General features: G+C 44.5%; 1 protein-coding gene across 1 annotated transcript in view; it reads right to left on the reverse strand.

Annotated features, from left to right (window-relative positions):
* The window catches only part of DENND2A (DENN domain containing 2A), a 77,602-nt gene that overhangs the window by 22,745 nt on the left and 32,223 nt on the right, over positions 1-22,634 (reverse strand). Inside the window, exons 2-4 of the mRNA XM_083181221.1 lie at positions 19,336-19,434; positions 14,190-15,305; positions 6,559-6,683 (exon numbers count right to left, since the gene is read on the reverse strand). Coding sequence (XP_083037347.1) covers positions 6,559-6,683; positions 14,190-15,305; positions 19,336-19,421 — 1,327 coding nt within the window. The 5' untranslated portion in view covers positions 19,422-19,434. The remainder of the gene's footprint in view (positions 1-6,558; positions 6,684-14,189; positions 15,306-19,335; positions 19,435-22,634) is intronic.

Below are 22,634 nucleotides of genomic sequence, written 5' to 3' on the forward strand. Positions count from 1 at the left end.
TATAGTTGTTGTGAATGAAAAGTTTATGACTGAACTTTCGATTCAGTAATCTCAGTGCTGCAGGAGTCTGGTGACGGGACTGGTCTCACCTGGCAGGTGAGGGGCTGGGTTTTTAAGGTAGGGGGTGCACAGCAAAAGTCAACAGGACACTGAAATATACACCTGGCATTCCTGTACCCCCCTCCTCCTGTGTTATAGGTCTTACCTTTGTTCCTTGCCATGGTGCTCCCCATACAGATTCTCACCTGCTCGTGACAGGATCAGGAAGTGAAAGCAGGTAGGGAAATAAGAAACCTTGTCTTGGGGAGGGACGTGGCCGGGTTACTGACTGCTAGTAATAGGGGAGGGCGGCTGTGTCTCTGCGCTGCATCCTGTTAGTACAAGGTTAGGCAACCTGTGGCTTCCCAGCTGTTGTTTAATGCCGGCCTCTAATGGGGCTGATGGTAATAATGGTGATGGTGGGAACGTGTATATATATATATATATATATATATATATATATATATATATATATGTCACAACTCAGCTGTAATAATTAGTAATATATACAAAATATAAAGGTTGGGCTTCAGCACACAGTGGTCGGAGGCTTACTGTACTATCCCTTTAAGGTCAGGACACTTTATGCATTACACAGGTTCTGTGGCTGGTTTTAATGATATCAGCCACAGAACCGGTGTAATCCATGAGCATCCCGGTTTAAAAGATGGTACGTGTATCTATATCTATATAGTCCATACTTGCCTACCTGACCCTCTCCATGCGGGAGAAAATGCTCTGTTCCTGGACTTTCCTGGTAATGTAGGATTGCCATCACCTGTGGTGACACCTTTACCTAGCTCCCCACAGGTGCTGGCAATCCTACATTACCAGGGAAGTCCAGGAACAGAGCATTTTCTCCCACATGGAGAGGGTCAGGTAGGCAATGTACTTGAGTATGTAGTAATCTAGTTTAGAAGTGACCAAACCGGTCCTTGAGATCTAGCAACAGTCCATGTTTTCCAGACCACCTGGGGATCTGTAGAATGTGTCATTTAGGAATGGAAGCAGCACGGTTCTTAAAATGTGACAGTAATGACTGCACTTGTGCAGCAAAGGGTATGGGTCATAGGATCGACAAGAGCAAGGTCGACATGGGGTAAGGTTGACAGAGTCATTAGGTTGACCCATCATTTGGTCAACATGGGATTTTTCACTTTTTTTGTCCCGAATGTCGACACAGTTGAAATGGACATGTAACGTTGCACAAGTCCCCTTGCATGGCTCCCTGCACTCGATAAAAAAAAAAGGTGAAGCGCCCCATGTCAACCTTTTGAATGTTGACCTAATGCATGTGTCGACCTAAAACCTAACCCCATGTCAACCTTCATGCATGTCGTCTTTTCCCTTGTTGACCTATTGACCGTATACTGCAGCAATTAGGTGGTCTGGGAAATGTGACAGTTAGTAATGACTGCACCTGTGCACCAGCTAGAGGGTCTGGGGAATGTGACAGTTAGTAATGATTGCACCTGTGCACCAGCTAGAGGGTCTGGGAAATGGGACAGTTAGTAATGACTGCACCTGTGCACCAGCTAGAGGGTCTGGGAAATGGGACAGTTAGTAATGACTGCACCTGTGCACCAGCTAGGGGGTCTGGGAAATGTGAGTTCGTAATGACTAGACCTGTGCACCAGCTAGAGGGTCTGGGGAATGTGACAGTTAGTAATGACTGCACCTGTGCACCAGCTAGAGGGTCTGGGGAATGTGACAGTTAGTAATGACTGCACCTGTGCACCAGCTAGAGGGTCTGGGAAATGTGACAGTTAGTAATGACTACACCTGTGCACCAGCTAGGGGGTCTGGGAAATGTGACAGTTAGTAATGACTACACCTGTGTACCAGCTAGGTAGTCTGGTAATCTGAGTTAGTGATGACTACACCTGTGCACTAGCCAGGTGGTCTTGTATTGTGATCATTTACAATTACACTCAAAAGAGGACACGTAAGTGGTCATCTGATGCAAAAATCATTAACAATATAACTAGATATTGTGGATCATTATGTTCTAAAATTCAAAAGTATGCCTTTGTTAATTCTTGCAAAGCATCTGAAGCAGATCATCTGCTCTAAAACATGAAAAAAGAAAGATTTGAAAAAATATATATATATTTCTATACAGTAGATATATTTCTATCACCTAGTTTTTCGCTTTCTGTCCTCACTCGCTGCTATGTAGGAAACTGAGTCGGCTATAATTAGTGCACAACAGGAAGTTGTGTCATGAGTTAGAAATATCTGACCTACAGTAATTGCACTTTAGGAAGCCTTTAGCTTAGAGGTTGGTCTACAAATATTCCAGCATGCCCTGACTGGGAAACATTGTATTCATGTCGCCATTGGCACAGTCTTTTCTTTCAGACATACGACCCGGGAATTTCACTGAACTTCTTTCCTGCAAAATCCCGGGCTTTAGTTCGAGACCCCCATTCACACTACTCCACAGACCCGGGAAATTCCTGGGTTGGTCCCTTTTTCAGACATAAGATGGCTTTACCAGTTTTTACAGCAGTGTCATCATAAGGGGACGTGTTGCAGGCACACAATAATGAGGTCATGCACAGGTGGGGCGACCTTAAATGTACTCTATTCCAATTCGCACTATAAAGGGATTTTTTTTGTATAATCTTAACAGCGGCCCATACACTTGGAATCCCTGAAGGTGGGGGAAAAAACAACAACAGATAAAACAATAGTGTATTGGCGCTAAGAGTTAATGTCCACAATAGGTTCTGTTATAAGTGAAGTAGACTTCCCAATATCCAGAATGTGAAGCAGAAGTCTTATCCAGCAAGTTTTATTTAAAAGGATCAAGCCAACAGATTCTTCAGATGTTATAGTACTTATTTCCTAGCACGGCGCCCACGATCTAGATTGTATGTGTCGGGCTGATATCTCAAGCATTGCATGCATCTTATGTGTTTGTGCGGCATAATATGCATGCGATGCAATCGACAAGATTTTTACATTGGAATCAATGTGAAATGGTCCCTGAGACCCAATTTTACATTTATTCCAATGTAAAAAGCCCACAAAACTCCAATTTTAATTGCTACCCCCCCCCCCCTCATGGGTGAAATGCCCCCCTCATTGTTAACGGCACCCCACTATTGATGCCAACCCGAAGTGTGGCGAGTGCAGCGAGCCCGCGTGGGGCGGCGGTACGCGTCCTCCGACCTTTTCATACCCCCACTATCCACGTCGGCGTGGAGTTGAATTTAAATAGTGTGGCGAGCACAGCGAGCCACCGAGCCCGAAGCGTGGCGAGCGGACGCAGAATACATGTGAAGTAGTCCGCGTCCGCTCGCCACACTTTGGGCTTGGTGGCTCGCTGCGCTCGCCACACTGTATAGAGATTTACTCCACGCCGACGTGGATAGTGGGGGTATGAAAAGGTCTGTGCTGCACATACTTTTTGTACTAGATCTTATCTCATCTGATCTCATCGCAAAACCGATATGCTATGAGATGCGATATTGTATACAATAATTGTAACGTGTATGGGCACCTTAAGGCATACAATCTTATGCGATGGGCGCCGTGCTAGGAAATAAGTACCGATGTTATTTTCACAGTCAAGAAGAAATATCCGACGCGTTTCGTCCTTAAACGGATTTCATCAGGGGCAATCATTTCTTAAATGTCAGCTCAATCACATGTAGCCGCATCAGACCATATCATAAGGAAATATCAGCTCAATAAGATCCCATTAAACATGAGACGATAAGGTTCACAGAAATAATGAGAAGTAAAATAAATAAAACGAGGCCTCAGAATTTTCACCTCTTCTGGTAGAACCTGTAGTATCAGAGCCTGAAGCAGGAGTCCTGCGTCCCCATGAAAACGATAAGTGTTCCCGTGGGTACACAGGCGGGTCGATGCCTGCCCACCTTTCAGCCATCTCCGGCAGTTCAGACTGACTTTTATTTCCAAAGGGGAGAAAAATCATTTGATGGTCATGTGCGTGTTAGCGAGGGGATGCGAGCGGTGCGGCCGGTGGTGGGGCTGGGCATTCGGCAGGGCAGCCGGCAATGAACTGTTTGCTAGGCTGCGAGTATGCGCCAACGAACAGGTCTGAATCGGCTCCATTGTCCTCACACACATGTACAAGAAGTTCACATGTCCATATTAACATGACGGGAAGAGGGGTTTGTGTAGCAAACAGGAGGTTTAACCAGAGCCGGCCAAGTGCTCAATACAAGGAATTCCTGTTTGCATAACGTCGCTGGGGAACACAGGTTTGGGTTTAATTCTGTTGATTTTGGTCGGGGAGAGGTAATGCGATGCTGACTCTTATTGTTTTTTCTGTTTCTCAAACTAAACGGGACAAAGAGCCGGGAATATCATTTTATACAAGATGCCGCTACCCGTCCGTTCTGCAAAGCCGCGCAGGGGAAGCGCCGTACGGCGGGAATGCTACTTTATGGGAGTATAAAAGTTATTTACAGGTAGAAATTGGTGCAGTGTTTGAACTGGCGGCTTTATAACATACACAGGTATATATTTATGTTTTGTGACATTTACATTAGTCATGAGAAGGCAGGCTACATATTCACTAGTGACATCACATATGTGCTTCCATGTCAATAGTGACATCACAAATGTGCTTCCATGTCACTAGTGATATCATAGTGGGACTCTCATGTCACTTGTGACATCGCAAATATGCTTCCACGTGACTAATGATGTCACTAGTGATGTCATAAAATTACTCCCATGTTACTAGAGATATCACAGAGGTACAGCCATGTTACTATTGGAATCTTAAATGTGCTCCCATGTTACTAGAGATCACAGATCCTGACCGCTCCTGGAGGTTGGGTTTAGGGTTAGGCCGGAGCTAGCCAAACCGATCCTCAAGATCTACCAACAGTCCACATTTTCCAGACCACCTAACTGGTGCACAGGTGCAGTCATTAGTAACTGTCACATTTCCCAGACCACCTAGCTGGTGCACAGGTGCAGTCATTACTATATGTCACATTTACCAGACCACATATCTGGTGCACAGGTGCAGTCATTAGTAACTGTCACATTTCCCATACCACCTAGCTGGTGCGCAGGTGCAGTCATTACTAACTGTCACATTTCCCATACCACCTACCTGGTGCACAGGTGCAGTCATTACTATATGTCACATTTTCCAGACCACCTAACTGGTGCACAGGTGCAGTCATTAGTAACTGTCACATTTCCCATACCACCTAGCTGGTGCACAGGTGCAGTCATTACTATATGTCACATTTACCAGACCACATATCTGGTGCACAGGTGCAGTCAGTACTAACTGTCACATTCCCCAGATCACCTAGCTGGTGCACAGGTGTAGTCATTACTAACTGTCACATTTCCCATACCACCTAGCTGGTGCACAGGTGCAGTCATTACTATATGTCACATTTACCAGACCACATATCTGGTGCACAGGTGCAGTCATTAGTAACTGTCACATTTCCCATACCACCTACCTGGTGCACAGGTGCAGTCATTACTATATGTCACATTTACCAGACCACATATCTGGTGCACAGATGCAGTCATTAGTAACTGTCACATTTCCCATACCACCTAGCTGGTGCACAGGTGCAGTCGTTACTATATGTCACATTTACCAGACCACATATCTGGTGCACAGGTGCAGTCATTAGTAACTGTCACATTTCCCATACCACCTAGCTGGTGCACAGGTGCAGTCATTACTATATGTCACATTTACCAGACCACATATCTGGTGCACAGGTGCAGTCAGTTCTAACTGTCCCATTCCCCAGATCACCTAGCTGGTGCACAGGTGTAGTCATTACTAACTGTCACATTTCCCATACCACCTAGCTGGTGCACAGGTGAAGTTGATACTAACTGTCACATTTCCCATACCACCTAGCTGGTGCACAGGTGAAGTTGATACTAACTGTCACATTTTCAAACATGTGCTGCATCCATTCCTAACTGACACATTCTACAGATCCACAGGTGGCCTGGAAAACATGGACTGTTGCTAGATTTGGGAGGGGGACGTTATGGTACAGGAGGGGGACGTTAGGGTTAGGCTATGGGAGAGGGGGTTGAGGTTAGGCTGCAGAGGGGGAGGGTTAGGGTTAGGCTGTGGGAGGGAAGGGTTAGGGTTAGGCTGTGGGAGGGGAGGGTTAGGTTTAGGCTGTAGAAGGCAGGGGGGGAATAGGATTAGGCTGTGGTAGTAGCATTTTAGGGTTTGCGGCAGGCGTTGAGGGAGGGAAAAAATACTCCTGTATTCTGCTGTCGGTTCTGACATAATATTCTCATACATAATATTTCAAACAATGCTACAAACCTTTACAAGTATGCCTATCATATTTAGGGCGACATGTATCAAGCTTTAGCGAGAAAGGCAGTGAAGAGAGGATAAAGTACAGAGCAAACAGCCCCTAACTGTCATTTTACAGGCTGTGTTTGAAAGATTACAGGGGCTGATTAGTTGGTACTTTATCTCTCGCCAAGGTTTGATACCCCTGCCCCTTTATTCTTAACCTGCAGCCTTACCTAAGATGTCTTCATAGACGTTTTCCTCAGATAAAGTGCGTGTAAGGGCCAGCTTGGTCTGCGCGTACCAGTCTACCCGGCCGTTCTCTGAAGACTGGAGCAAATCTTCAAATTCATACGACTTCCTGGTGGCCACAGACAAGCGGTGTTAGAGAAGATTACATTTCTGTACATGAAAATAGATATTGTTTTCCGCTGGAGAGAACTGGTTCGACAGGAAGAGATAATCGCACGGCTATTGAATGACACGGCAAAATATTTTTATACCAACATATCGACCACAGGAAAAGGACAATACACATCATGGTCTGTGGCGTAACAACAAAATTTTCGGCAGCGCTCATCTTCCTCCAGTAAAATTAAGACCCCACCCAACCCTGCCTTACACCTCCGCTTGCCGCCACCGCATCTGGAACCAGGAACCACATATCTACTTGTCTGCGGTCCCGGCGTACCTCCTGGCTCCTGCTAATGAAAAATGACCCTCACAAAATGGCTGCCCCTAACAGCAGACCATTTTTAAGGATGCTAAAAGAGGCCGCTGCCTCCTCTAGCATCCTTATAAACTGTCTGCTGTAAAGGGGCGGACATTTTGTGAGGGACATTTTTCATTAGCAGGAGCCAGGAGGTACGCCGGGACCGCAAACAGGTAGATCTGCGGGTCCTGACTCCCGGCCACAGACGCTGCGGCAAGCTACAATCTACAATTGCCAAAACTCTGCTATTGCCACTTTAAAGGCACGGATGGCAGAACAGTGATGAGAGTTCCGTGGCAGGCATAGAGATTGGCAGACGCGTAACTCTGGGAGGCAATGGAGTCTTCTCCCACCGGGCTCCTGCTCACAAGGGGGCACCTCTCCTCCCCTGCGAGTTTGAATCAGTTAATTGAAAGCAGTTGATATCACTTCTGTGGCTGACTCCTCCTCCTAACATCATTTTTGCAAGTTTCACACCCTGTATTCGAACCCATGACCTGTCTTACTGAAGACAGACACCTTACTGATTGAGCTATTTGGGGGGGCACCAATATTTATCGTGCCACCAGGCAACTGGGACGAAATTACGCCACTGGATATTGGCATGTGATTACTTCTGAACTTCCTTAGCCTCACCTTTCTGGGCAGGAGACATAAAACTATTCTATATAGTGATACAAGGATTTATGGCTGCAAGAACCCATAAGGAATAGAAGAATGCATTTTCCCTCTTATTCACTCACTTCCATTAAAAGAGCTATTTAGCATTAACCATTTTGGGATTCCAAAAATAACATCTGCTCCTTCCAATTTTCCAGCGTAAAACAAAAGGATAATAATAATTTTGTCCGTTACATAATACGCTTTGTTCTGAATTTATAGAGTAAAATAATGATCTGGTCTCACCCATTCACAATGAAGCTGAACCTGTACTCCAATAAAGACTCTTTTATTATTAAACAATTAGGTGCCTGAGTCATTGAGAGATGCTATATGGTGTCGGGAATCTCTTCTGAAAATTGGGCTAAGTACCTGCATCGCCAGTGGTGTCAGGATGTCTGCACGGACAGGAGCAGTGGAGAGCACATGTAAGGTCGACGGAAGGCTCTAGATGCTTTGTGCCACTAGCTGAACTTCAAAGGGTTACCCCAAACATCCTTGTAACTTTATATGGGCTCTAATCTCCCCGATGAGTACTACTATTACTCCCTTATGAGTGTTACTATTACCACTACTCCCTGATGAGTGCTACTATTACTATTACTCTCTTATGAGTGTTACTATTACTATTACTCCCTGATGAGTGTTACTATTGCCATTACTTCCTGATGAGTACGACTATTACTATTACTCCCTGATGAGTACTATTACCACTACTCCCTGATGAGTGCTACCATTACTATTACTCCCTGATGAGTACTACTATTTCCACTACTCCCTGATGAGTGCTACTATTACCACTACTCCCTGATGAGTGCTACTATTACCATTACTCACTGATGAGTGCTGATATTACCACTACTCCCTGATGAGTGCTACTATTACCATTGCTCCCTAATGAGTACTACTATTACCATTACTTACTGATGAGTGCTTCTATTACCATTACTCCCTGATGAGTACTACTATTACCATTAATCCCTGATTAGTACTAATATTACTATTACTCCCTGTTGAGTACTACTATAACCATTAATCCCTGATGAGTACTACTATTACTACTGCTCCCTGATGCTTCGTGCCACTAGTTGAACTTCAAAGAGTCACCCCAAACATCCTTATAACTTTATATGGGCTCTAATCTCTCCGATGAGTGCTACTATCACTCCCTTATGAGAGTTACTATTACCACTACTCCCTGATGAGTGCTACTATTACACTATTACTCTCTTATGAGTGTTACTATGACTATTACTCCCTGATGAGTGTTACTATTACTATTACTCTCTTATGAGTGTTACTATTACCACTACTCCCTGATGAGTGCTAATATTACTATTACTCTCTTATGAGTGTTACTATTACTCACTGATGAGTGTTACTATTGCCATTACTCCCTGATTAGTGCTACTATTACTATTACTCTCTTATGAGTGTTACTATTACTATAACTCCCTGATGAGTGTTACTATTACTATTACTCTCTTATGAGTGTTACTATTACCACTACTCCCTGATGAGTGCTACTATTATTATTACTCTCTGATGAGTGTTACTATTACTCACTGATGAGTGTTACGATTGCCATTACTTCCTGATGATGAGTACTACTATTACTATTAGTCCCTGATGAGTACTACTATTACCATTGCTCCCTCATGAGTGCTACTATTACTCCCTGATGAGTAATACTATTACCACTACTCCCTGATGAGTGCTACTATTACCACTACTCCCTGATGAGTACTACGATTACCATTACTCCCCAATGAGTACTACTATTACTATTGCTCCATGATGAGTACTACGATTACCATTACTCCCTGATGAATACTACAACTGCTACTGCTCCCTGATGAGTGCTACTATTACCACTTCTCCCTGATGAGTGCTACTATTACCATTGCTCCCTGATGAGTACTACTATTACCATTGCTCACTGATGAGTGCTACTATTACCATTACTCCCTGATGAGTACTGCTATTACCGTTACTCCCTGATGAGTACTACTATTACCATTACTCCCTGATAAGTACTACTATTACCATTACTCCCTGATGAGTACTATGATTACCATTACTCCTTGATGAGTGCTACTATTACCATTACTCCCTGATGAGTACTACTATTACTCCCTGATAAGTACTACTATTACCATTACTCCCTGATGAGTGCTACTATTACCATTGCTCTCTGATGAGTGCTACTATTACTATTACTCCCTGATGAGTGCTACTATTACCATTACTCCCTGATGAGTACTACTATAACCATTACTCCCTGATGAGTACTACTATTACCATTACTCCCTGATGAGTACTACTATTACTACTGCTCCCTGATGATTGCTACCATTACCATTACTCCCTAATGAGTACTACTATTACTACTGCTCCCTGATGAGTACTACTATTACCATTACTCCCTGATGAGTACTACTACTATTACTACTGCTCCCTGATGAGTGCTACTATTACTATTACTCCCTGATGAGTGCTGCTATTACCATTACGGTACTTGTTTCCTATCTAGGCGCCCAGGTTTTCTACGTACGGCACCGTAATGAAATCGGATCGCATCGCATCGGATTCGGTACTCGATGATGTACGATGGCATACGATGCTATCCGATTTCATTTTAAATCGGATCGCATCGCATGCGGTGCACAATGCTGTACGATGGCGTCCGATCCGATCCGACTACATTTTGTATCGGATCGGAGTGGATGGAAGGGTGGCACTTGGAAATCAAGGGAAGACACTTTGGTACCCAAGGGAAAATGCACAATTTTATCCCGAAGCGTGGCGGGCGCAGCGAGCCCCGCGAGGGGCGGCGGTACGCGTCCTCCGACTTTTTCATACCCCCACTATCCACGTCGGCGTGGAGTTGAGAATAGAAAGTGTGGCGAGCGCAGCGAGCCACCGAGCCCGAAGCGTGGCGAGCGGACGCGGATACCTGTGAAGCCTGCGAGGGGACACGGATACCTTCACAGGTATCCGTGTCCCCTCGCGGGCTTCACAGGTATCCGCGTCCCCTCGCGGGGCACGCTGCGCTCGCCACGCTTCGGGCTCGGTGGCTCGCTGCGCTCGCCACACTTTCTATTCTCAACTCCACGCCGACGTGGATAGTGGGGGTATGAAAAAGTCGGAGGACGCGTACCGCCACCGCTCGCCACGCTTCGGGATCACGTGGATAGTGGTGGTGTCGTTGGTAATGGGGCGGTAAATTGCCATTATCAGTCCACTAAAAATTAAATCGGATCGCATTGCATCGTTTAATATCGTGTATGTGCATTTGTGGTATCCGATGCGATGCGATCCGATTTTTATACGGAGAATAGCATGGTGCGCAATTAACGTAGCGGGCGCCCAGATAGGAAACAAGTACCACCATTACTCCCTGATGAGTACTACTATTACCAATACTCCTTGATGAGTACTACTATAACCAATACTCCCTGATGAGTACTACTATCACTACTGCTACCTGATGAGTACTACTATAACCATTACTCCCTGATGAGTACTACTATAACCATTACTCCCTGATGAGTACTACTATTACCATTACTCCCTGATGAGTACTACTATTACCATTACTCCCTGATGAGTACTACTATTACCATTACTCCCTGATGAGTACTACAATTACTATTACTAACTTATGAGTGTTACTATTACCACTACTCCCTGATGAGTACTACTATTACTACTGCTCCCTGATGATTGCTACTATTACCATTACTCCCTAATGAGTACTACTATTACTACTGCTCCCTGATGAGTACTACTATTACCATTACTCCCTGATGAGTACTACTACTATTACTACTGCTCCCTGATGAGTGCTGCTTTTACCATTACTCCCTGATGAGTACTATTATTACTACTGCTCCCTGATGAGTACTACTATTACCATTACTCCCTGATGAGTGCTAATATTACCATTACTCCCTGATGAGTACTACAATTACTATTACTAACTTATGAGTGTTACTATTACCACTACCTCCTGATGAGTACTACTATTACTATTACTCCCTGATGAGTACTACTATTACTACTGCTCCCTGATGAGTACTACTATTACCATTACTCCCTGATGAGTACTACTATTACTACTGCTCCCTGATAAATGCTACTATTACCATTACTCCCTGATGAGTACTACTATTACTACTGCTCCCTGATGAGTGCTACTATTACTATTACTCCCTGATGAGTGCTGCTATTACCATTACTCCCTGATGAGTGCTACTATTACTGTTACTCCCTGATGAGTACTACTATTATCACTACTCCCTGATGAGTGCTACTATTACCATTACTCCTTGATGAGTACTACTATAACCATTATTCCCTGATGAGTACTACTATCACTACTGCTACCTGATGAGTACTACTATAACCATTACTCCCTGATGAGTACTACTATTACTACTGCTCCCTGATGAGTACTACTATTACCATTACTCCCTGATGAGTATTACTATTACCATTACTCCCTGATGATTACTACTATTACCATTACTCCCTGATGAGTGCTGCTATTACCATTACTCCCTGATAAGTACTACTACTACTACTACTGTTTCCTGATGAGTGCTGCTTTTACCATTACTGCCTGATGAGTACTATTATTACTACTGCTCCCTGATGAGTACTACTTTTACCATTACTCCCTGATGAGTACTACTACTATTACTTCTGCTCCCTGATGAGTGCTACTATAACCATTACTCCCTGATGAGTACTACTATTACTACTGCTCCCTGATGAGTGCTACTATTACTATTACTCCCTGATGAGAACTAATATTACTCTTTGATGAGTACTACTATTACTATTACTCCCTGATGAGTACTACTATTACCATTACTCCCTGATGAGTACTACTATAACCATTACTCCCCGATGAGTACTACTATTACCATTACTCCCTGATGAGTACTACTATTACTACTGCTCCCTGATTAGTACTACTATTACTATTACTCCCTGTTGAGTACTACTATAACCATTACTCCCTGATGAGTACTACTATTACTACTGCTCCCTGATGAGTACTACTATAACTCCCTGATGAGTACTAATATTGCTATTAATCCCTGATAAGTACTACTATAACCATTACTCCCTGATGAGTACTACTATTACCATTAATCCCTGATGAGTACTACTACTATTACAATTACTCCTTGATGAGTACTACTATTACCATTACTCCCTGATGAGTGCTACTATTACCATTACTCCCTGATAAGTACTACTATTACTACTTCTCCCTGATGAGTACTACTATTACCATTACTCCCTCATGAGTACTACTATTACTTCTGCTCCCTGATGAGTGCTACTATAACCATTACTCCCTGATTAGTACTACTTTTACTACTGCTCCCTGATGAGTGCTACTATTGCTACTACTCCCTGATGATAACTAATATTACTATTGCTCTTTGATGAGTACTACTATTACTATTACTCCCTGATGAGTACTACTATAACCACTACTCCCGATGAGTACTACTATTACCACTACTCCCTGATGAGTACTACTATTACTACTGCTCCCTGATTAGTACTACAATTACTATTACTCCCTGTTGAGTACTACTATTACTATTACTCCCTGATTAGTAGTACTATTTTTACTGCTCCCTGATAAGTACTACTATTACTTTTACTCCCTGATGAGTACTACTATTAGCATTGCTCCCTGATGAGTACTACTATTAGCATTGCTCCCTCATCAGTACTACTCTTAGCTGCCACTAGAAAATTTGGGGTCCGGGACTAATTTCCAGTCTGGGCCCCTCTGGGCCCCCTTCACTTATCGCCTGACTCCTGCTGCAGGTCCCAATGCACAAGATTCTTCAATGCAGGATGACGGTAGCCAATTAAAATATAGCACTGGCTTGTGAGCCAATCAGAGCTCATGTACCGGCAGCCGCTCTGATTGGTCGGTACACAAACTTAGATTGGCTCAAAACAGTGAAGCATTTTAATTGCCCGCCGGCGTCCTGCATTAAAGAAGCAGGCAGCACAGCGGAGGTAGTTGCGGGGGGGGAGGGGGGGGTGGGTTGCTGCCCATGCCCTTTCAGAGTCCGGAGCCCGGGACAGCTGTACCCGCAACACCCCCCTGTTGGCGGCCCTGGTACTACTATTACCATTACTCCCTATTGTGTGCTACTATTGCTCTCTATTGAGTGCTACTATTACTCTCTATTGAGTGCTACTATTACTGTTACTTCCTAGTGTTAATATTACTATATTGCCAGGTACACACTAGATCAATGTCCTGGCCAACAGTCAGATATATCGTATCTGCAATACACCTCAGAACGATATAATGAATTGTGGAACAATCCCTCCTTCCTTTCATCAAAACACTGCACAGTGCCGCATCCATCCGGTTGCCCATACACCACAACTGAGTGGACAATATCTCATGCCATCATCATATCAGTACATAAAACAGTAATATAGAAGTACCTGTGGTCTCCATTGTTTCTGTGTTTGCTATTCCAAAGTCTTCTGCTGACCGCTGAGGGTGGTGGAGATGTCGGGAGAGGCGGCGGGGGTATACAAGGCAGTGGCGGCAAGTCTCTATTCATCCTCCGTAGACCTGTTTTCTCCTGACCCACCTCCCCTTCATGACGGAAAGTCCTTCGAGGTTTGGGTAAGGGGTTTATAGGCAGCTTCTTCTCGGGTGCACCAGGTTCCGTATATAAATTCTCTGCATTGCTTGTCCTTCTAGATCTCCTCCCCTCCCCCACCCTCCCAAATATCGGTTCTGTGTTCTCAGTATCTGACCCCCATTTTAACTTTGAGCCCACTCTGTTCTCCTGGTTCTCGGAGTCCAACAAACACTGAGGAGAGTAATAGGTCCCTGGTAACTGTGGTAGACCCTCTGTTGGACCATCCTTTAATGAGCGTTCAAACCTCTTTACGTGGCTTAATACCGTTGCCTGGTCTTTCTTTGGGCTAAGAACTTGCTCCTGAAGCCTTTCTGTACTCAGGATAGTCTCTTTCTCTGCCTTTTTATCAACTGCTATAAAGTCTTTCCGGTCAACGTCCTTATTGTCCATTTCCAAGCTAAACATCCGTTTAATGCTACCTTTCTGGTGGATTTTCCCATTGTCCACATTGGTGTCACTAAATGAGGAGCTGGTGGAATCTTGCCTCTTCACCTGCATGGACTCCTTCCTGCTTAGTATCGGGGACTGAGTCTCTTTTTTGCCCTCGAACACGGAGATCTTATCTTTAATGCTTGACGTCTTCTTAAGTGCAATCTTTTGGGGTGACGAAGACGTCTTGGTGATCTCCAGCTGTTTCCTCAGGATAAGTCCTGGGTCCTTCACATTCAGCTCCATCACTGGGTCATTGATGATCATTTTGTTGCTCAGCATGTTCTGGGAAAATCCTTTTGTATGACGATATCCTGGCTGGTTTTCCAGGCTTCCGAGAGGACTTTTTTCCGGGAAAAGTTCTGGATTATATTTTATTGGGAGAAGTTTCTTGAGGGCACAATTTTTTATTTTCAGGAGAAGCTGGAGGGGTTCAAGTTTTCTCCAAGTCCCAGAGTTTTCTTTACCTTCAGGCGTCGCCCTGTGGTGAGGAGACACAAAGAATATTGTATTTAGGTCATATAGATGTACTACATTTTTCTGAAATCATTGACTGAAAATGACAAGGTCTGCTGGACCAAAAAAAAAGTATATATGAGACATAAAGTAAAGAGGGATAAAGTACCAAAGAACCAGTTGGTTTTTCCCCATGGGTGGCACAGAGGCCACCTAAAGATTTTTATTTATTTTTCCCTAGCACCGCCCCACAGACATGATCCACAAAGCCCTGGCCCCCATCTCTGATTGGCCCACTGCCTGGTCAGTAATAGAGCAGGGTAAAGAGTGGAGAAGTTGCCAACTCTTTGGAAGGTTTGATACATTTCTACCTAATTACACGGCACAGTTACTAGTGGAAATAAAGATACAGCAAGTTAGTAAGTTTAAATGGGTATGGATCATTGGCTAGACACCAATTAGGTCGACATGCATGAAGGTTGACATGACTGAAGATCTACATGCAGGAAGGTCGACATAGGTTAGGTCTACAGGGTCATTCTGTCGACACAATATTTAGGTTGACATGGGGAAGGTCGACAGTTAAAAGGTTGACATGGGGTTTTTCACTTTTTTTTTACCCGAATGTCGACATGGACACTGAAACGTAGCATCGCGTCCCTTCGCATGGCTTGCTGCGCTCACCATGCTTCAGGGAAAATCCTGTAAGGTTGGTTCAGATTGTATTCCAAGAGTTAACGTGGATTGTGGGTGTAGCAGCAATCACTGACGCGTTTCACTACACCTGGTAGCTTTTTCAAAGGTAGATCATATTCCCCCATATTCACCCTGCAGGAACTTGCAGATTGAGTAATTACAGATACCATCTGGTACCAGGGACATAGTTCCACATTTTCCTTCATCACAAATTCCAGTGGATATCGGTTATTATTTCCAGCATGGGCTGACCACGTGGATACTGAATGGTCACCTGCTTCTTGCCAAGCACGTAAAGGGGCGGTAACTATCCATCCTTACACTGGGCCTTATTCTGGTTCACTCTCAGAGGCAAATTCCTTCTCAAATGGACAAAACCATGTGCACTGCAGGGGGGGGGGTAGATGTTACTTGTGCAGAGAGAGTTAGATTTGGGTGGGGTTTTTCTTCAAAGTGAGATCTATATTGCAGTGTAGAAATAAAGCAGTCAGAATTTTCCCTGCACAGAAACAAAATAACTCACCCAAGTCTAATTCTCTCTGCACATGTTACATCTGCCCCCCCCCCCCCCCCCCCCTCTGCAGTGCAGCATGGTTTTGTCCATTTGAGAAGGAATTTGCCTCTGAGAGTGAACCAGAATAAGGCTCACTGTTTTCCAACAATTGGGTACTTATAGGAACGGACTTTCCAACAATATATATAATTGTGAGCGTGGGTGGACATTTCATTCATTATTGACCGTTACCATGGTTTTATACTTTATTTTTATATATGTCATACTTTATTATTAAATGATGTGAAGACCGTCCAATTGCTAATATTAGTTATTTTCATATTGGCGTAGGATTATTTTCTTTAGTCCTTAGCAAGGCGACCTGCAGTGGTTTGGCTGTGGATCCGTGGCTGGAGACGTAACCTGTGTGGGGTCCTAAGGACTGAGGTTGAGAACCACTGTCATGGTGGAATTATTTATAACTGCTCCAACTATTTAAGGTATATCTTTCAGCCTTCGGTCTATAATTATGTGTCTTTGCTTGGTCTTTAAATGTCTGCCTTTAACCACTTGAGTAGCTGGGAGCTATTTTCAGCAGCGTGAGTGACTGTTCATAGACTCACATGAAAGGGTTAATGAACTCTGCAAACATCCACTTTTATCACTTCCTGCAGTTGGGAACCGCAATTTACTGAGAAGAGGAGGAAGTCACATGGAGCATCCTCCGAACTTTAGTTTTTTAGTGTGTGAGTCAGCAACCAGTCAGACCACGCGAAGCCGCAGTAAACTCTAACATCTCCTGGCTCCAAATTTCCAAAGCACAATGGAAAAAAAGGCGAAACCCTGACTTGGTGGGGTCGAGAAACCACAGGCCGCAATGGCGGTGGAGGACAGAGGAAGAGCAGGATGGTCAAAGACACTAATGTATGGCTTGTAATCCTTATGCCACAAGCTCAGCCTGCCAGGGACAATTCAAAGCTTGGTCTGAGAGACGCGTATGTCTCTTCGTTCTAACTTCTTACTCAGAAGAACAGTGGCATCAGTACATATTGTATGCCTGGGCTCCCATCTAGATGCCTCCTAGCTAGGTCCTGCACCATTTTTTTTGGTGTTTCAATAAAAATAATAATTATGTAACTTAGCTGTTCTTGAAACATTATCTCCTTTTCAAAATCCCTCTGGTGGGAAGGCAAGTATGGCTGCAAGCTCCGTGCAAACATTATGCTTCTAGCCTATCATGTGAACAGGGCCGGAACTAACCGCCAAGATCGGTGGGGAACCATCACAAAATTAAAGATGTTTATGAGGAAGAAATCCTTGTTGTACTTTATGCAGGTGTCGGCTGTGGAACTTTTAAGATACCTCCTCCACACTTTCACTTGAGGGGTTGGACAGTGGGTCTTGGTGGCAGTGTGGGGTTGGGGGGTGGAGCAGTAAGTTAAGGTTCTGCCTAGGGAGCCTAGAAGCCTTACACCAGCCCTGTAATGTGGAGAGGAGAAGGGAGGGGAATGTACACAGAGCAGATAGGGCTCAGAGGGGTGTTAGAAAGAATCTCTGCTGACTACATAATGTGTCATGTAACTGTGGTTGCCATGGTAGTCATTGTGTAAACAGTGGAGTTTTATAAATAATAACAGTTTAGAGGAAAAAATCAGGGAAGACGGTAGTTAATAAACCTCTCCTAATGTCCCACCCCAGTGATTTAGGATAAAAAAAAAAATCTAAAAATAGAAAAGTATAAGATATCATTTAAGTTTGCGATCGGTGAAAGATTAATTACCTCTATTTTGTGCAGCTGTGAATAACTAAAGTTTAATAAAGTGAAAGGTACATTAGCAGTGTGGTGATTTCCCAGTTATACAACCTGATGCCAGCCTCACCCTGCCTCAAAGTGGGAAAGACAAGAATAAACCTGTTGGCATACAAGTAATTCCACACGTTAATTCAAAAGTAAATGTATGTTTTAATTAATATATTGAAGAGAACTTTGTCAGATGCATTACCGAGGAATGGTGTCCTGCCCAGATAATGCAGTTAATTATTTGTGTGAAACAGTTACCGAAATGCTGAGGTAACAGTGACCAGGGCTGCCATCAGAAATTGCGGGGGGCCAGGACAGACTATTTAGGCAGAGACCCCTACCCTGCCTGGGATTAATCAGCAGCGGCAGCTGATTGCACCTTGAGCTAGCTGCGAGCCAATCGGAGTTTGTGGACTAATATCCAATCAGGGGATGACACTGTGGCAGCTTCTGACTAGCTGCCAGGCTGTGAGTTCTGATTGGCTTGAGACCGGCTCTGTGTTCAAAATGCCGCCTGACTGGCTGCCGCCTCATGGTCCAGCTACAATCAGCTAGTGGCACCGATCAACACTGCTGCCACCAGGCCCACTCTCTGTTCAGGACTGGGAAGTCAGTCCCCACAGTACCCCCTGTTGGCAGGCCTGACCGTGACAATTAAATTACTTCAGAGATATAAGTGATACTGACCTCTTACCTGTAGGGTGTAAGCAGTCTCACCTCTCTGGCTACCCAGTCATGTCTTATTATTATGCTGTTCCCAATTATAAGGCAAGGACATTATAAGTAAGGATATGGCCTGTGTGCACGGGCCCCGATTCTCTCACAACTCTCGCACTGTACCATGTTTCTATCTATGCGTGTACAAATCTCCAGGAAAATATTTATGAAGCAGTGAAAAGAGTGGAGAAGTGAGCCAGTGGAGAAGTTGCCTATGGCAACCAATCAGCTGCTAAGTATAATTTTGTAAACTGGACTTGATAAATGTTACCTCAAAGCTGATTGGTTGCCATGGGCAGACTCGACCACCATTCCCACCCCATTGCTGCAATAATGATCAGTCCTTACCTGCAGCTTGACTGGTGCACAGCGCGATACTGATTCCTGGTCACCTCCGCCGCCCGTCTCACAGTCATTGTGTCAGCATGTGACATTGGGTCCGCTCCCCTGCAACATAACGAAAGCCACACGTTATTATTTCAATGGCCTATGACATATTTACAGGGGGTATTTATTTAAATATTGGAGAATATCAAGTTGAGAAGTTCAATTATGGAAGTTTCCTAGCAACCAATCCGCTTCTACTATTGATCTAGCACAGGCATGTCCAAACTGTGTCCCTCCAGCTGTTGTGAAACTACACATCCCAGCATGCCTTGCCATAGTTTTAGCATTCCCTAATAGCAAAACTGTGGCAAAGCATGATGGGACTTGTAGTTTCATGACAGCTGGAGGGCCACAGGTTGGACATGACTGGTCTAGTGAAGTTGCTACGGGCAACTTCACTTTATCTCTTTCTCTGAGATTTGATAAATCTCCACATTAATGTGAGCTGTAGGCAAGCACAGAGGGAATCCGTTGAAAATGGCGACAGAACATTGTGAAATGTGGTATTTCACATTTGTATAATGATTACGATAATACGTAATATTAAGTAAAAACACAATGGAGAAGTTTATGAAGCATGTAAGTGGTGCAAGCAATGTGTTCTTTAGGAGCACAGGAAACAATATAAACCACAAATGAAATGCAATTTGCCGTGCAGTGAGGGATTCTGGGAACGCTGCCCTGCTCACGCAACCCAGGAAGACATCTTTACTGAGGTCACACAGAAAAGGTTCCATGTGTCAAAAGGCCATATAGTGGGTACAGTGGTGCAACTGTGCTGACTCAGCATATTATTGTTGTCATTGTGGTCATTTATATACATTGTAAACATTTATTGTTTCCATTTATTGAATACGCTTTACTGCTTTACAAGTCTCAGGGAATGTTTTGGATACTCTCCCTCACACTGTCCACTTCTGCAGTGAAGCACATGGGAATATATTGTTTTGAGGCGTTTCATGTCATATTAGAATAGCCTTAGGGCAGGATACAATAAAACAAAATTGCGGTAAAAAAACCCCAGTTATCTGGTTTTTTTACCGCACTTTGGAATGCACTAAAACCCGATCGCTGGGTTACCGCGACAGGGGTATGCAAAGCAGGGCGATACCCCATAGAAGCCTATAGGCTTCTTATAGCAACCCCCACTTCCCCACACCGACCCCCTCCACCCCGTACAGATGTGCAACGCCCCCCCCACCCCCACCCCCTGACCTCCTGCTGTGCTGCTGGGACCAGTGACCTCCTCCCTAGCCCCGTACTTCCACTTCCGGGTGCAGGGAGGAGGTGGAGCCCGCAGAGTCCCTAGCCCTGGCACAGGAGGAGAGGGAGAACCACTGGGGACCTGCTGCCACATTGCCAGCTGCATCGCAAAGGGCAGCTCTTAATGCAAGAGCTGTCCTTTGTGATAATAATCGCATATGTAAGTGCATCTGTGATTATTACCTATGCGGTATCCGGTGGAACAGCCTTACACTGCTAATTGCAGCAAAGCAGTTGGGGCAGGTATGTGGTGACGCATTTCGCTGTGCACTGTGTCACAATGGCCCCATCTTCCACTGCCAAATGCACAATTGATTGCAGTTACCCATGGTACAGTACCTCCACCTCCAGATTCTACCTGCTCAAAGTCTTCAACTATGTATATAAAGGAACCTTTTACAGTAAATAAAAATAATATATACCAACAAATAAAACTGAATCTTAAAATCAGGGGCAATATATTTCTGTTCTTTATATACCATGAGTGAAGGTCTGACTTTATCAATGCAAATAAGCTTTAATTCACCCTTAAGGCTCAATAATATACAATTTTACTTTACGACTGGTCCAGATAAGCACTTTACCCAGAAGTACCGGCATTATGTTCCAAAAAAGTAACTGTGGTCCCACAACAAAGATACCACAGATGATAACTATTATTACTATGACACAGGGCTATTTTTGTGCAGGCTCCAGCAGGAACTGTGGCCCTTATTCTAGTTCACTCTTTCTGACAAAATATTTCTTAGATGGACAAAACCATGTGCACTGCAGGTGGGGCAGGTGTTAATTGTACAGAGATAATTAGATTTGGGTGGGGTTTTACACCTGCCTCACCTGCAGTGCACATGGTTTTGTCCATCTAAGAAATATTTTGTCAAAAAGAGTGAACTAGAATAAGGGCCACAGTTCCTGCTGGAGCCTGCACAAAAATAGCCCTGCTATGACACATAACGCTTTAAGATAGGTTTCTGCAAACAACATGGCCGCTAGCATGACCCAATGACCCCCGAGAGGGGAACTACACTTCTAACCACTAATAAAACACAAAATCTGCTCCAGTTACAGGATAGAAACCTCGTAACCTCAGCTTCCAGCTGAGCACGGGCCTCTGCCAAATGCCTCCTTGTGTTGCGATGCACTGTTCCGCCCAATTAAGTGTTGCAGGCCATAGCTGAAGTCAGGCCCTGGCTTCAGGCTGTAATGGATTTTCACTGCACCGCTAATTCCTCAATTCACTGCGTCCTCACAAAGTCTGGCTGTTATGTAACCGCCTGAATCAAAGCTTCACCTTTCTTCAGACGCTCAGGATTAGTAAGTAAATCCGGCAGAATACCCAATAACGGGAGGGAAGCCGCGGGACGAGAAATGGTGGAGAGTATGTGAGGCGTTGATATTAATGTCCGCAGTATGGACGCTTTTTTTTTCTGGTGTCAATGTTGACGCCTGAGCATATGGAGCCGATATAAGTGTCGCGAGTCTTCTCGCATGGCTCGCTTCGCTTGGCGCACTTTACCATTCCCGATCGGACCCACCTGGATGGTAAAGTATGAAAAAGCCCCCAAATTTCTAAAAAAAAGTTTGTCACGTCAACCTTTTGCCTGTCAACCTTTTATATATGTTGATCTTGGAGGTCATTCTGATCTGATCGATCGATGTTTTGCTGCTGCGCATAAGCATAACCATCTATGCGCTTGTGCGGGCTCTGTTTGCGAATGGATGTTGCGACTTGTATGGGGAGGGCAGCTGACGTCTGTCAGGATGCTGCGACTTGTATGGGGAGGGCAGCAGACGTCCGGATGTCAGCTACCTGCCCTGTTCACCTACCAGGGAGCCGCAAATCCGAGTCACCAGAGAGTGACTTAGATTTGTAAAAGCTTAAGAAATCATTCTACGGTCGGTGATACAAAACATCCATTCGATACGTGCGGGGACATTCGCCGTGGGAGGGGGGGGGCGGACGTTCGTGTGGGGTGGGCGGTGCTTAGTTGGGTCGC

Source organism: Crinia signifera, chromosome 4 (genome assembly GCF_055691185.1).
Source record: "Crinia signifera chromosome 4, ASM5569118v1, whole genome shotgun sequence".
NCBI lineage: Eukaryota > Metazoa > Chordata > Amphibia > Anura > Myobatrachidae > Crinia > Crinia signifera.